The 13588-nt window shown below is 51.7% G+C and overlaps 1 protein-coding gene across 9 annotated transcripts in view; it reads right to left on the bottom strand.

Annotated features, from left to right (window-relative positions):
• Nucleotides 1-587: 587 nt before the first annotated feature.
• DMPK (DM1 protein kinase) overlaps nt 588-13588 on the bottom strand; it is a 19235-nt gene continuing 6234 nt past the window's right edge. Inside the window, exons 2-15 of one of the 9 annotated variants that reach the window (XM_081961517.1) lie at nt 12539-12630; nt 11862-11945; nt 11060-11155; nt 9927-10075; nt 9694-9787; nt 9192-9392; nt 8256-8519; nt 7384-7469; nt 6273-6378; nt 5443-5528; nt 4852-4949; nt 3949-4025; nt 3516-3596; nt 588-1866 (exon numbers count right to left, since the gene is read on the bottom strand). In XM_081961517.1, coding sequence (XP_081817643.1) covers nt 1768-1866; nt 3516-3596; nt 3949-4025; nt 4852-4949; nt 5443-5528; nt 6273-6378; nt 7384-7469; nt 8256-8519; nt 9192-9392; nt 9694-9787; nt 9927-10075; nt 11060-11155; nt 11862-11945; nt 12539-12630 — 1613 coding nt within the window. In that variant the 3' untranslated portion in view covers nt 588-1767. The other 8 variants (XM_081961516.1, XM_081961515.1, XM_081961518.1 and 5 more) reach the window with 8 other exon arrangements.

The raw sequence follows: 13588 nt of genomic DNA, 5'->3' as shown, positions 1-13588 counted from the left end.
TAATAATTGAGAAGCTGTCCTCGACTTACAACTGAGCCCTGAATTTCTCTGGCTGAGCGAGTTGTTAAAAGTGGATTTTTGGCCCATTTTATGACTTTCTTGCCACGGTCTTTAAGTGAATCTGGCTTCCCCCGTTGACTGCTTTGTCAGAAGGTCGCAAAAGGGGATCCTGGGAACCGTCATGAATGTGACTGCTGTGAATTTTGACCATGCGACCACGGGGAGGCTGCAATGGTCGTAAAAGTGAATACGGGTCCTGAGCGATTTCAAGGGCCACTGTAAATTCGAAGGGTCCCTAAATGGACTGTTGTAAGTCGAGGACTCCCTGGGAGGGGATTGTGGAGACACAGCTGGTGGGGTTTGATTCCTGGTGTGTGTGTGTGTGTGTGTGTGTGTGTACATCTTCATTTTGCATTTGATTCCGGCTGCAAAATCCTAAAGCAGAAACCTTCAAACTTGGCAACCTGAAGACTTGTGGACTTCAACTCATAGAATTCTGGGAGTTGAAGTCCACAAGTCTTAAAAATTGCCAAGTTTGGACACCCCTGTGACCTACAGATTTCCTTCCACCACAACCATCCCACAAAGACCAGGAAATAATTCGACTTTATTCCTACTGGGAAACCAGGAAAGCCTCCCTCACCTCCTGGACTCCAGAGTGGCAAAATGCGTCTTCATGCGCGCAGCCAATGCACCGCCTTGCACAAAGGAGGAATAATAAATATTTGGGGCGTGGAAGGCGAGAGACATCCCCCCCCGGGGGGGGGGTGAAGTGAAAAACCCTAAAACTAGCAGTATGCTCTCCCCCCCCCCCCAAACAAGCTTGTTTTGTTTTGTTTTATATAAACATGCACACACACTTCCAAACATAGGGACTAGAGACTTGGGTCTCCCGCTTTGAGGCAGAAGGGCTGCCACGTCCGTCCATCCCATCACCATTCGGAATAACTTACTAAGGGTGGGTGGGTTGAACCGTGGAGCGCTACAGAGCTGAGGTTGCCGGCGGCTTTCAAACGTGGAGAAGAGCAAATGCAAAGAGTGTCTGGCAGTTTAAAAAGTAGCAGCCCCTGCAGAGTCCATGGGCACCAGAAGGCCTTGGGGGGGGGGGATGGGGATTGTTTTTTGTTTGGCCTTCGAAGCACAACTGGGAGGCACCGATTGCAGCTGGCCGAGGGCACCGTTGGGCTAATTCTTACAGCGGGCTCAGACACGGCCACCTTCTTCTCATGGGGAAGTTGTCCCTTCTCGCAGTCACTGAGGAAGGCAGGATGGGGAGGCGTTTCTCCTGCCACCGGGCCCTTCCGACCCCCATCTCCCAAAGGGGCTGCAGAAAACAAGCGCTAGGACCCTAAACGGCAAAAGTCACGGGAAGGATCTCTGTTCTTCGCAGCGTCCTGGGTGAAGCGTTTCCGGCAGAGCGGCTTTGTCCCAACTCTTTCAGGGAAACGCTGTGCGTTTCCAGCGCAAAGTGCCGTCCAGGATTTGGGTGTGTGTGTGTGTGTGTGGCTTCTATAGGAGGGTCTGTACAGAGTGCAAAGATGCTTAGAAAAGCAGGAGCCCCGGATTGCGTCTTCAGCTCCTGCTGCTTCCCCGGGCTTTCTCCGTGGAGACGGTGGGTCGGGAGCCCCAGGAGAGAACCAGAGGGGCGGCTGGATCTCCGGGACATGGCCTCACCATCTTGGCCCAAGCCAGTCCTCCACCAAAGGGGTTTGCCAGAGCAGCTGCAAGTGGCCGCTGTGCCTGGCTCTTCCTTGCCCCGGCCAGGGTTCAAACGGTTTCCGCTCGGCCCCAATTGGAGACCTCCAATCCGTGCCCACCGGTGCACAAGAGCAGGTATCCCACATGGACGATGCAGGGCCTACGTACCTGGAAAGGGAACACAGACTGGTCAAGCTGCCAGGCCCCCAAAGAGCGCTCTCGGGTGGGGGGGGCTGGAAGAAACTGGATTGCAGTGGCCTCGTCCCACCCCTCCTGGGCAGAGAATGGCAGAAGGGATCCATGGGGTGTGTCCACTTGAGAGAGCTGAGGTCCACGTCTTAAATCCCCAGTCTCTGGTGGCTGGAGCACACTTGTGTCGGCATTAAAACAGGGAGGACACAGCCGTGTTCGAATGGGAACGACCCGGTTGGAGACGGTCTCGGCCCCAGTTTGAGCAACGGGTGTCCGGAGGCTTTAAAAAAATAAGGCTCTGCTCAAACTGGGCCAAATACCTAGAAGCGCCACCTCCCATAATCCACTCTGGCCACATTCTAAAGAAGAAAAACTTGCAAAAGTCGGGAGAGTTTTTCACTTGGGGAGGAAGTGGGGGGCGGGGGGGGGGAGGAACGAAGAGAAGAGGCTATAGGGAGAGAGAAATTTTGGTGGAAAAGAACCATTTATGGGTAGAAAGTAATTCTGCCAGACACAGACATGGTCACAAACAAATGGCTTCAGAATTAGCTTGCTTAAATGCATCCCTTCTGGGGTCAGAGGTTACAAGGTTCGGAGTCCGGGGGGGGGGAGAATGGTGGGCTTTTTCACCCCCATCCAGGAAGACTGTTTCAGAAGAGACTGGACTACCCCTTGTCTGGAAACAGCATAGGGTCTCCTGCTTGAGAAGGGGGTTGGACTAGAAGACCTCCAAGGCCCCTTCCAACTTGGTTATTCTGAGACCAGGGAACCAGTGGGAGTCAAGCACTCTTGAGTTGGTCCATCTTGCAAGTCCTCGGGTTTTGGCTCCAGGCTCTTAAAGCTGGAACAAAGCGGCAGGGATTCTCCCATGGGAGAAGGCAGCCAGGCAGAACACTGTAGTGGCCTGATGGCCAGCGGCCCCTCCAGCAGCCAAATCAGGAAGAGGAGGCGGTGTGGGGCTCAGGGTCAGCATCAGGGCAGCCTGAGAGCTCCGAGGGGGAAGAGGGAACGGAGGGGGCAGAGAGAGAGAGAGAGAGAGAGAGGTGGAGCCTGGGTCATTCGTCAACCCTCAGGTGGGAGAATCAACAGCCCCCAGGTCCGAAGCTGCTGATGAGGAAGAGGAGGAAAAGCTGGGCCCAGTGCCTGACAGAAGGCAGAGGAGAGGAGAACAGTGGAAATCTATGGGCCGGTCCTTGGGAAGGAAGAGCCACTGCTGCTAGCGAAAGCCCCACCCTAGCTCGGGGGGACAAAAGGCAGGGGGTGGGGGGGGTGGAGATGAACAGATGTGGCAGACAATATTCGTCTCTTCTGCTGGACAGACTTGTTAGCCTGCATGGAGAGAAACTTTTTGCCGGTGCTCCTAATGAAGGAATGTTTTGAGTTCACTTCAGAGGGTTTGTTGTGTTTGGGAGGCCCTGGGTTCAGGCCCTGGGTTCAGGACACAACGGGGGAGTCCGGGGTCTCAGGGCAGAGGCCGATGGGCATCACAATTCTGATGGTGCCACAGTTTCAGTACCCATGAAAGAAGGAAAGGGTGTGTAGAAAACGGACACAGACCCACAAGTAGCTCTAAGGCATGCGGCGGGGGGAGGGGGGAGTGCACCCCAAGGGAGCAGCCAACGTACCCTCGAAAAGAGCAGCAAGTGCCGGTACAGAGGTACCACAAGCGGGTATTCACAGAGCCGGGATGCCACGGGGCCACTTGGCTGAAAAGAGAAAGCAGAGGTCAACGTCAGCAGGGCGCAGCGTCCACCGACGGGCAGGGAAGGGGAGGGGACACCCGCGGGGTGGCCTCTATTCCTTGCGTAGCACCTAAAGGACGTTCACGAAACCAAGTTCCTAGTCCTCTTGAAAAGAAAGCCCCTCGGTGCCATTTTCTCCTGTTCTTAACAGAGCCGGTGGCTCTTTAAAAGAGACAAAAGGTTCAAATGGGGGAAGGAAGATAACAGTCCAGGAAAGAAGTGCATCCCCCCCCCCTCATATCCCAGCAAAGCTTGTTTGGCTGGACAAAGCCCCCTCCCCCTAAATCCCTTTTTTCCCCTCCCTGCAGGGTCTTACGTGGGCTGGCCGTTCCAGGCAGTGCAAGAAAGGCTGGCTGAGGTTGGGGGGCCAGAATGGGCTCCAGCCTAAAGCAGCTGGAAGGAAAAGAAAGAGGTGGGGCCAAGGGCCTATCGGCAGGTGGCCGGGACACACATATCCATGCTCAAATGTGCCGGGCATGCAAGCAGCTGCATCGGGCGAGAATCCCTGCACTCCAAAGCCCCAAGCATCATACATTCTATGCTAGGGATCCTCTTTGCGCTGTGGAGTGAATTTTCTCCCACATTATGACCTCTTTGCCACCGTTGTTAAGCAAATCACTGCAGTTAACTGAGTCATGCAGTCGTTAAGCGAATCTGGCTTCCCCCATTGACTTTGCTTGGCTGGGAAAGTTAGAAACGATGATCACATGCTCCCTTTAACGACTCTCATCCTGTAACTAATTCGGAGCAGTCAGGGCGACTGGATAGAGCTGAGCGTTTACTGGCTGGCTGCCCTTCCTGACACCTATGTGGAGTTCACAGCAGATTTTTTTTTCCCTTTCAATCCGGGAAGAGAAATATCTGCTGCTACCTAGGATTGAACTCTCAAACCTTCCGAATGGGAGGCAATTAGCTTCACCACGTCGCTCAGAAACTATGATCACATGACCCCAGGAAAGTGCAACCGTCATACATACATGCCAGTTGCCAAGCATTTTAATTTGGTCATGTGACTACAGGGATGGTGCAACGGTCATAAGTGAGAAAACCAGTCGTAAGTTTCTCTCTCCAGTGCTGTTGTAACTCCGAACGGTCACTAAACCCATCAGTCAAGGACTCCCTGTATGTTTGGGAGTGCCCCAAGTCACCCCGGGGAGTCAGGGAGGCCAGAGCTGCTCAGGATGGGGAAGGATCTCAGGATGGGGAAGACTGGACTTGCCCTCCTCGGATGCAGCTTTTGTGCCTTCGATCTGCTCCTTCAAGAGTCTGATCTGAGCTTCCAGTTCCACATTTCGGCTCTCGGTGTCCTTTAGCTGGCTGGGTGGGGAGGGGAAAGGAAAGAAACAGGCAGTCAACAGAAAGTTGGGGTCTTCTGGGGAGCCAGTCATGCTGGCTGGGGAATTATCTGGCTGTTGAAGTCCACAAGTCTCCCAGCGGCCGAGGTTGGACACCCCTGGACCAAATGACCTGCGTTTGGTTGACCCCTAAGCCTCCTTGTTCACCTGGAGAACCTGGTGAAGATCCAGAGCAGAGGTCTTCAAACTTAGCAACTTGAAGACTTGTGGACTTCAACTCCCAGAATTCTCCAGCTGAAGAATTCTGGGAGTTGAAGTCCACAAGTCTTCAAGTTGCCAAGTTTGAAGACCTCTGATCCCGAAGGACCAGGATGAAGTCTCTCCTAGATCCCGCCCTGATGCTTTCTCCCCCAAGGGACTGTCCAGAGGGGGTAATTAAAAAGCCAAAGGAGAGGCCGGGTCTGATCAAAGCTTGACTTTTTTGGACCACAGAGCTCCCTGCCTCTTCAACTCACCTGGCCAAAGTCTGGTTGGCCACCTTGACCATGCCAAGCTCTTGACACAACATCTCCCGGCTCTTCAGTTCCTCCTCGAAGGCTGCCTGCAGTTGGAGAAACATGGACTGGTCCAGCTTCTGCCCATCGGGCAGTTTACAGGCCTAGCGGGAAAGAGGAAGGGCGGCTGTGGAACAACGGAACTGAGCATCTCCCCGTCTTCATGGCTTCCACTGCAGCTCCAGATCATGCGAATAAAACCCAGCCCTGCCTTTGAGTGTTAGGCAATTGTTTTCTCCCTCCTCTCCTCCGTTTCTTCTCTCTTCTTTCCTTTTCCCTTCTCTTCTTTCCTCCTTTCCTCTCTTCTTCTTTTCTCCCCTTTTCTCTCTCCTCTCTCCTCTCCCTTCTTCTTTCTCCTCCTTTTCTCATTTGTCTTTCCTCCTTTTCTCCCCTTTTATCTCTCCTCTCTTCTCCTTTCCTCTCCTCTTTTCTCCTCCTTTTCTGTTGTCTTTTCTTCTTTTCTCCCCTTTTCTTTCCTCCTTTTCTATCCTCTTCTACTTTTCTCCCCTTTTCTCTCTTCTCCTTTTCTCCCCTTTTCTCTTCTCTCTCCTCTCTCACTTTTCTCCTTTTCTCATTTGTCTTTCCTCCTTTCCCCCCCTTTTATCTCTCCTCTCTTCTCCTTTTCTCCCTTCTTCTCTATTTTATTTTTGCTCACGGGTCTGTGAAGTGCGTCTTAATTTTCTTTTTTGAAAGTTTTAATTTTATTTCACTTATTTATTTGCCCTCCCCCCCCCCTCTCAAATAATAATTAAGCGATGGAGGTGATGGAGAATTCCCCTTTGTCGACCTACCGGCTCCTCTGGAGGCCTTCCCTCTGCTTCTCCCAGCGGCTTCTTCCCAGCAGGGTCCACATCCATGGCGCTGGGACAGGGGTCCTTCTCCTTGGGATCTTCCTGTCTGAGAGAAAGGCAGATTCTCACAGTCGCTCAGCCCACGGCATCTATTCAGTTAGTCCTCGACTTACAACCACCCCCTGCAGTGACCGCTCAGAGTTATAATGGCATTGAAAAAAGGGACTTACAACCGTTCTTCAACTTACAACGGTTGCAGAATCACATGATTCGGACGCTTGGCAACTGGCATGTACTTATGACGGTTGCAGTGTCCCCGAGTCACGTGATCCCCTTTTGCAACCTCTGACCAGCGAAGTTAATGGAGAAGCCGGATTCGCTTAACGACCATGTGATTAACTTAACAGCTGCACTGGTTCAACTGGGCCACGAAAGGCTGTGAATGGGGCCAAAAGTTATTTAACATCCATCTCGCTTAGCAACGGAAATGTTAGGCTCAATTGTGGTCATAAGTAAAGGACTTCCTTTAGGTGAGGCTGGTTCTTTCTGACCCTCCACAGCTGGGTTTATTTTATTTATTTATGGAGAACAGATCGGTGGCTGCTTGTCCTACGACGTAACTCCAGGTGGCTAGCAACAACAACTAAGAAAACAATTGCCATAAAACCTCTCGGAAGAAAAGAAATCAAAATTCAGGCTTAAAATACCCATTACACAATAGCAGAAGTGCCGTGGGGCAGAACCACCAGGCATACTGGGCCTGTTTAAACTCCTGGCCCAGCTCTTGGGACCAAAACCAGAGCTTCGTGCCCTTCTGTGTTTCCCTGGAAAGCAGATGGAGGTGAGGACTTGCCACCCCCTTCCCCCAATGCCATAAAGCTGAGGAATTCTGGGAACTGAAGTCCACCCATCTTAAAAGATGCTGAGATTGAGAAACAAGAATGCCAGGATGAGTTCTGCAGCTGAAGAAACTGCTGAGAACAATCTTGGGATCCAGAACTTTCGTGGGAATCGACACCAGAAAGAAACGGTCAGGCTCCAGCTCAGCCTCGGAGTGCAAACTTACGCAACCTTTGCAAAGTACAAAAAGGGCGCCAGAAACGCTTCTTACTTCACAGCCGTGTAAGTGTAGGAGTAACCCACAAAGGGCAGCTGCACTCCCAGGGGAGAGGTCTCGATGACGTCCCACAGGGTCTCCTGGAAAAGAGAGGGAGGTTTCCAGTCAGAGCAGACGCAGCTGAGCCTTTAGCAGAGAGAATCAGAACTGAAGGCGGATTAGCTTTCCTTCTTTTTTACATTAAATTATAATTTTTTTTAACAAAAGATGTTTGAAAAATCTTACACCGTTTTTTTCTGAAATGGTGTAAGACAGAGGTGTCCAAACTTGGGAACTTTAAGACTTGTGGACTTCAACTCCCAGAATTCCCCAGCCAGGGAGTCGAAGTCCACAAGTCTTAAAGTGCAAAGGCTGAACACACCCCTGGTCTAGGGTCTCCTGCTTGAGCAGGGGGCTGGACTAGAAGACCTCTGAGGTCCCTTCCACCTCTGTCCCAGGTAGTCCTCCACTCACGACCACAATTCAGCCCCAAATTTCCACTGCTCACCAAGGCAGTCGTTAAGTGAGCTTTGCCCCATTTGATGGCCTTTCTTGCCCGCTGTGAAGTGAACCGCTGCAGTTGTTAAGTAAGCAAGATGGTTGTTAAGTGAACCGGGCTTGCCAGAAGGTCACGAAGGGGATCGCATGACCCTGGGACACCGCAACCGTCATAAATACGAGTCAAGTCGGTCCGCTGTCTGAATTTTGATCACGTGACCAAGGGGATGCGGCAATGACAGTCCGAAGTCACGTTTTTCAGTGCCGGGGTAACTTTGAATGGTCACTAAATGAACGGTTGTAAGTCAAGGACTACCTGTAAAAGGAAAAGGACAGCCCCCGGGTGCAGCGGAGAGGAAAAGGGGAGAGAAAAATAAGAGGTCACGTACCCCTCCCCCTCTCACCATGTCGGTGAGACAGTCGTCCACCACGTCAAAGTTGCAGGTGTCTGTGGCGTTGGCGAACTTGGGCACGAAGGACGGGCTGCCGTCCCTCAGGCTCTGCCAGTCAATGCCGACAAAGAACGGGTGCTCCTTGAAGTCCTGGACTCCGTTACGCCCCAGGCGTGTCTCCCGGGGGCAGATCAGCCCTTCGATTAAGGCCTGGGCTTCCGGGGGGATCTCGGGGGCCAAGAGGGGGAAGCGGAAATGCTCCTTGGGAAAAAGGAAGGTTGGGAGAAAGGAGGAACAAGCAACAAGTAAGTGAAAGCAGAACAGGGTACGGGGTATGCAATGATGACGTTAGCTAGTTTGGTAACGAGACGTCTGCAAGAAATCCAGCACCTTCAGAGAGCACCAAGGATCCCACTGCACTGATGATGTTACCTAGCTGGGTCATGCAATGTCTGCAAGAAAACCACCAAGCTCAGAGAACTCCATGGGCCTCTCATTTCTCCTCCACAAACCCCTTAGCACTAATCATGTTACCTAGTTAGGTCATGAAACGTCTGCAGCAAGGGTGAAATTCAGCGAGTTCTGGAGAACCAGCAGCGGAAACTTTGAGTAGTTTGGAGAACCGGCAAATGCCACCTCTGGCTGGCCCCAGGAGTGGGGTGGAGATGGAGATTTTGCAGTACCCTTCCCCTGCCACGCCCACCAAGCCACGCCCACAGAACCGGTAGTAAAAAAAAATGAATTTCACCCCTGGTCTGCAGGAAAAAACCCCCAGCTGGAAGACCACCAAGGAGCCCACAGTAGTTCAACCCCACAAAATTCTCCTCGGTCAGTAGAGCAGGGTACCCTCAAGAACTTCCAGCCATGGGTCCAGCCATGGGGCACGTTAACCCACCCCTCCCAACCCATCTGGCTGCCCTTCGGGCCACCAACCTTGAAGTGCAGGATCTTGCCGTAGGTCTCCACAACGGAGTCGGCAAAGAAGGGCGTGTGGCCAAAGAACATCTCGTAGGCGAAAACGCCCAGAGACCACCAGTCGCATTCTGTGCCGTAGGGATGAAGCCCATCTTCCACTGCTTGCAAGATCTCCGGGGAGAGGTAATCGGGGGTGCCCACGGCCACTGTGGAACAGACCTGCCACCATGAGAATGGGGGTGAGAACCTCGGAACCAGAGTCCGAACTGCCCCATCCGGTTTCCGATATGGCCCAGGTTGGGGGGAGTGGGGGTCTTTGGAAAGCCCACAAGTGGGGCGCAGAGGGGGGGGTCCTTCTGCCTTGAAGCACAGGCCCTCCATTGGCAATCCCAGTCTGTGTGTAGCTTTGACAGGAAATCAGAAAGGTCTTTGGGTTGGCCATCATTAAGCCAGGATGGTTATTTCCCCCATAAAATCCACACTCCTGGGGTTGTCCGCCCCACTCAGCCGGAAGCCTCACCGTCCCGTCTTCGCGCAGCTTGAGGCAGGATCCGAAATCCCCCAGCCGGATGTGGCCACACCGGTCGAGAAGGATGTTGTCGGGTTTGATGTCCCTGTCGGGCAGAGAGTGGAGACGGTTGCCGAGAAGGATGGGCGGGAGAACCAAGTGAAGAAGGATGTCTGGAAGATGGCAAACGCTGCACGGAGCCGCCTCTGCCCCCTCAGAGCCGCCTGTGCCCCCAGCCTGCCTACCTGTGCACATAACCCAGGCTGTGGATGGAGTCAATGGCCATCACCATCTCGGCCAAGTAGAACCGGGCCATCTCCAGCGGGATGCGGTCCCCAAATTTGCTCAGCAGGGTCAGGAGGTCACCCCCAACATAGTAGTCCATCACCAGGTACTAGAGAAAGGAGGAGAAGGAGAAGATCTAAGGAGGAGGGATGGTTGCGTTCCTAGCCAGGTTGATTGACATCTCCATCACAGCACAGGCTCCACCCTAGTATGGCATAATAGAGCCTAGAGTAGGTTAGGCTACAGAGTCTATTCTATGCTATGTACCGTATTTTTCGGAGTATAAGGCACACCTTTTTCCTCCCAAAAAGAAGGTGAAAATCTGGGTGAGTCTTATACACGGAATACAGCATTTTTGGCCTCCCGAAACCCCGCCCCCTTTGCAAAAATGAACGCGCAGAGGGTTTGGGAGGCCTGCAAAGAGCTCCTGGGGGCGTTTTTTGCTCATAAGCACTTTGTGAGCCTCTCAAACTCTCCGCATGCCCCGTTTTTCACCAAAAAGGAGGCCTGCAGAGCGTTTGGGAGGTCTGGAGAGAGCAAATTTTTTTTTAAAAAAAATTTACTTCTTTAAAATCATGGTGCATCTTATACTCTGAAAAATACGGTATACTATATGCTATCATCTCCTTTTAATGACCCCATAATCCCTTGCAGGGTGGAGTCTGGGCAACTGAATGTTTACTGGCCAGATGCCCTTCCTGTCGCCAATGCGGAGTTTTGTTCAGCAGATCTATTCTCATTGTGCCCAGAGAGAGAAGTATCTGCCTCTACCTAGGATTGAACTCACGGCCTCCTGATTGGGAAGCGAGAGCTCCACCTCTAGGCCACCGCAACACTCCACGATATGCTATCCTATATATCTTACACTTTGCACTATGTACTATATACTATACAATATGCAATATACTATGTAATTAGTATATAATGTACCGTGTGTAGTATATATAGTACAGCATAGTATATTACAATATTTTACATTTTCATACCAGCCATCTCCTGTATAAGGCGACTCGGAGGTCTAAATAAATCGAAGTTAGCCACATCTGCGTAGATGCTAAGCAAACGATGCTCCCATCAGCCAGGTGGGACTCACCAGGTAATTTTCATCCTGGAAGGCAAAATGCAGCTGCGTGATCCAGCGCTTGTCTCCGTTCACCAGGACGTCTCTCTCTTCCCTGAAGCAGGAAACCTGGAGCAGCAGAGTTGAGATTTCAAAGAGAGAGTCAAGCCTTCTGCTTCGTACAGTGACGGGCACGATGAGGCTCAATCTACAGTTCTCTAGTCCAGGGGTCTCCAACCTTGGCCACATTAAAACTTGTGGACTTCAACTCCCAGAATTCCTCAGCCAGCTTTGCCAAGGTTAGAGACCCCTGCTCTAGTTGGTCTTGGGCCACCTACTGTCAAACAAAACCTTCCTGCCATCAACGTGGGAAATACAGGCAGTCCTCAACTTATAAGCATCCGTTTAGTGACCATTTGAAGCTACAATCACCAATTTTCACACTTAACAACTATTGCAGCATCCCCGTGGTCACACGATCAAAAATTTGGGCACACCTGGCCACTGAGGTGTACTTATAATACATCCCGAAGTCATGAGATCCCCGTTTGAGACCTTCTTTACCAGCAAAGCCAACGGGGGAAGCCAGGTTCACTTAACAACTGCCTGATTCCCTTAACAACCGTGGCAAAAAAAGCTCGTAAAAATTGGGCTGCACATCTTGACTAGCAATGGACATCCCAGTCTGAATTGCGGTTGTGGGAAGCTACACTCCTTTCTTCAGGGAAAGTTGGGACACCAAACACCGTGTCTTAAGAAAATCTGTATGGAAAACTAAATCAAGGCGATTTCTATTGGTTTCTTGAGCGGCAAAATAATCTGCCTCTCCTCTTACCTCTCCCCGTTTCAATATGTCCCATTTGTTCATTATTTTCATGGCATACACCTGGGAGGTCCTCTTCTGCTTCACCACCGCCACCTGCGCAGGTAAAACAGTCAAGGGAGACGCATGCAAGATAAAGCGAAGGATAAAAGTCCTGTTGTCAGCTGCCACTTTCTGCTCGCTTGTGCTTTGAGACAGACTGCCGTGAACTGTGGGGAGAGGGGACGAAAAGGGGGGAATGCTCGGGGAAGCGAAAGTAAGTGCTGCATCTCCTCAAGAAGCTGCCTCAAGGCCACCCAGCTGGAAGAAAGAGGGAACCGCATACCAAACTGCCCTTGGACAGTTCATTAGGAAAACATCTTGCCTGAACCTGATGTGTGATACTGGGCTGGGAGAAGAATTTGGGGATTTTGGCGTGCGATTCTCAGTTCTGGCTTTGCTATACCGCTATATGCTTGATCGCTAATAAAACTATACATTTTTCAACAAATGGAGCCAAGCATCGTTTCTATTTTAGAGGCTTGTGGCAAGTCTGACACCTGTATTAACTAATGCATTGTTGGCTTCCAAATTTGGTCTGCCTCGGAAGGCTGGCACCAATCTTGCTGGTCTGAATGCGCGTCTCCCCTCCTTCCCTTTATATCCATGAGGACTAGGGACGGTCAAGTCTGAAACTCTTTCGTCCTCACCTCGCTGAAAGCTCCTCGGCCGATCACTTTTAGGATCTCAAAGTCGTCTCGCTGCAGCCGGAGCTGTTTTAGTCTGGAGGTTACCGGCTCCGCTGGAGAGAAGAAGCAGAAGGAGATTATTGGGGTTCCTCATATAATCCCCCCTCTGGGTTAATTAAATTAAATATCCAGGAATCCTGAAGCACAGAGGTTAAAGGAGGAGATGCGAGACACCGTCGCACTACATTCTGGTCCTGCTTTAGGCTTTGGGCGTGAAAGCCAGCTGGGCGACTTTCGGCCAATCACCAGGAGACGGTGAGTTCTAGTCCCTTTCATACATTTAGGTATGACAGCCGGCTGGCTGGCTTTCTGCCAGTCCCATTCTCTCAGCCCAACCCACCTCACAGGGTTGTTGTTGTGGGGAAAATAGGAGGAAGGTGTTGCGTTGAATTATTTGTAAAGGTGGTATATAAACAAAGGAACACGGCTGGTGATTTGGGCTCAGCGAAAAGGCTGGAGTCGTTTGTCAGGGAAATGGGCAGCATATTCATTTAATCAACCAACCAATACCTTTTCCTTGCTTGCAGTGTCCTGTTCCTTTAAGCCCCCTGCCCCTCCTGCCCCCAGCCAAGCTCTCGTCCACAAATATTAATAGCCAGGCAGAGGATCGGCATCCCGCCACGACCGTCATGGACCTGTGACTCAGCTGGCCGCAAGGACTGAGCTGCACGCCTTAAAAATAAATGTGTGGGTGGCAAAACATGAGGAGGGAGGGGGGCAAGAATCCACGTGACCTGCAACCAGGAAGAGGTCAGGTGGCCATCGGATCTAACCTCCCCGGGTGACTCAGCTGCCCAGATATCCAGATTTGGAAGCGGAAAAGAGGAATAACGTCTTCAAGGATCTCAAACAGCTTCCTCACATGGCGAGCCAAAGATCAAGCGAAGAGATCCAGGAGGAGTTGGGGGGGGGGAGGGTTGGCAGGAGAACAGCTAAACCCACTGGCAAAGCAGCAGCATAAAAATAGCTGCAGGATGTGATCAAGGCAGCTGGAATGGAATGGCCTTCGGG

Source organism: Natrix helvetica (genome assembly GCF_964273705.1).
Source record: "Natrix helvetica genome assembly, chromosome: 9".
Taxonomy (NCBI): domain Eukaryota; kingdom Metazoa; phylum Chordata; class Lepidosauria; order Squamata; family Natricidae; genus Natrix; species Natrix helvetica.
The sequence above is the reverse complement of the archived record's forward strand: the minus strand, read 5'-3'. Positions and strand labels throughout refer to the sequence as shown.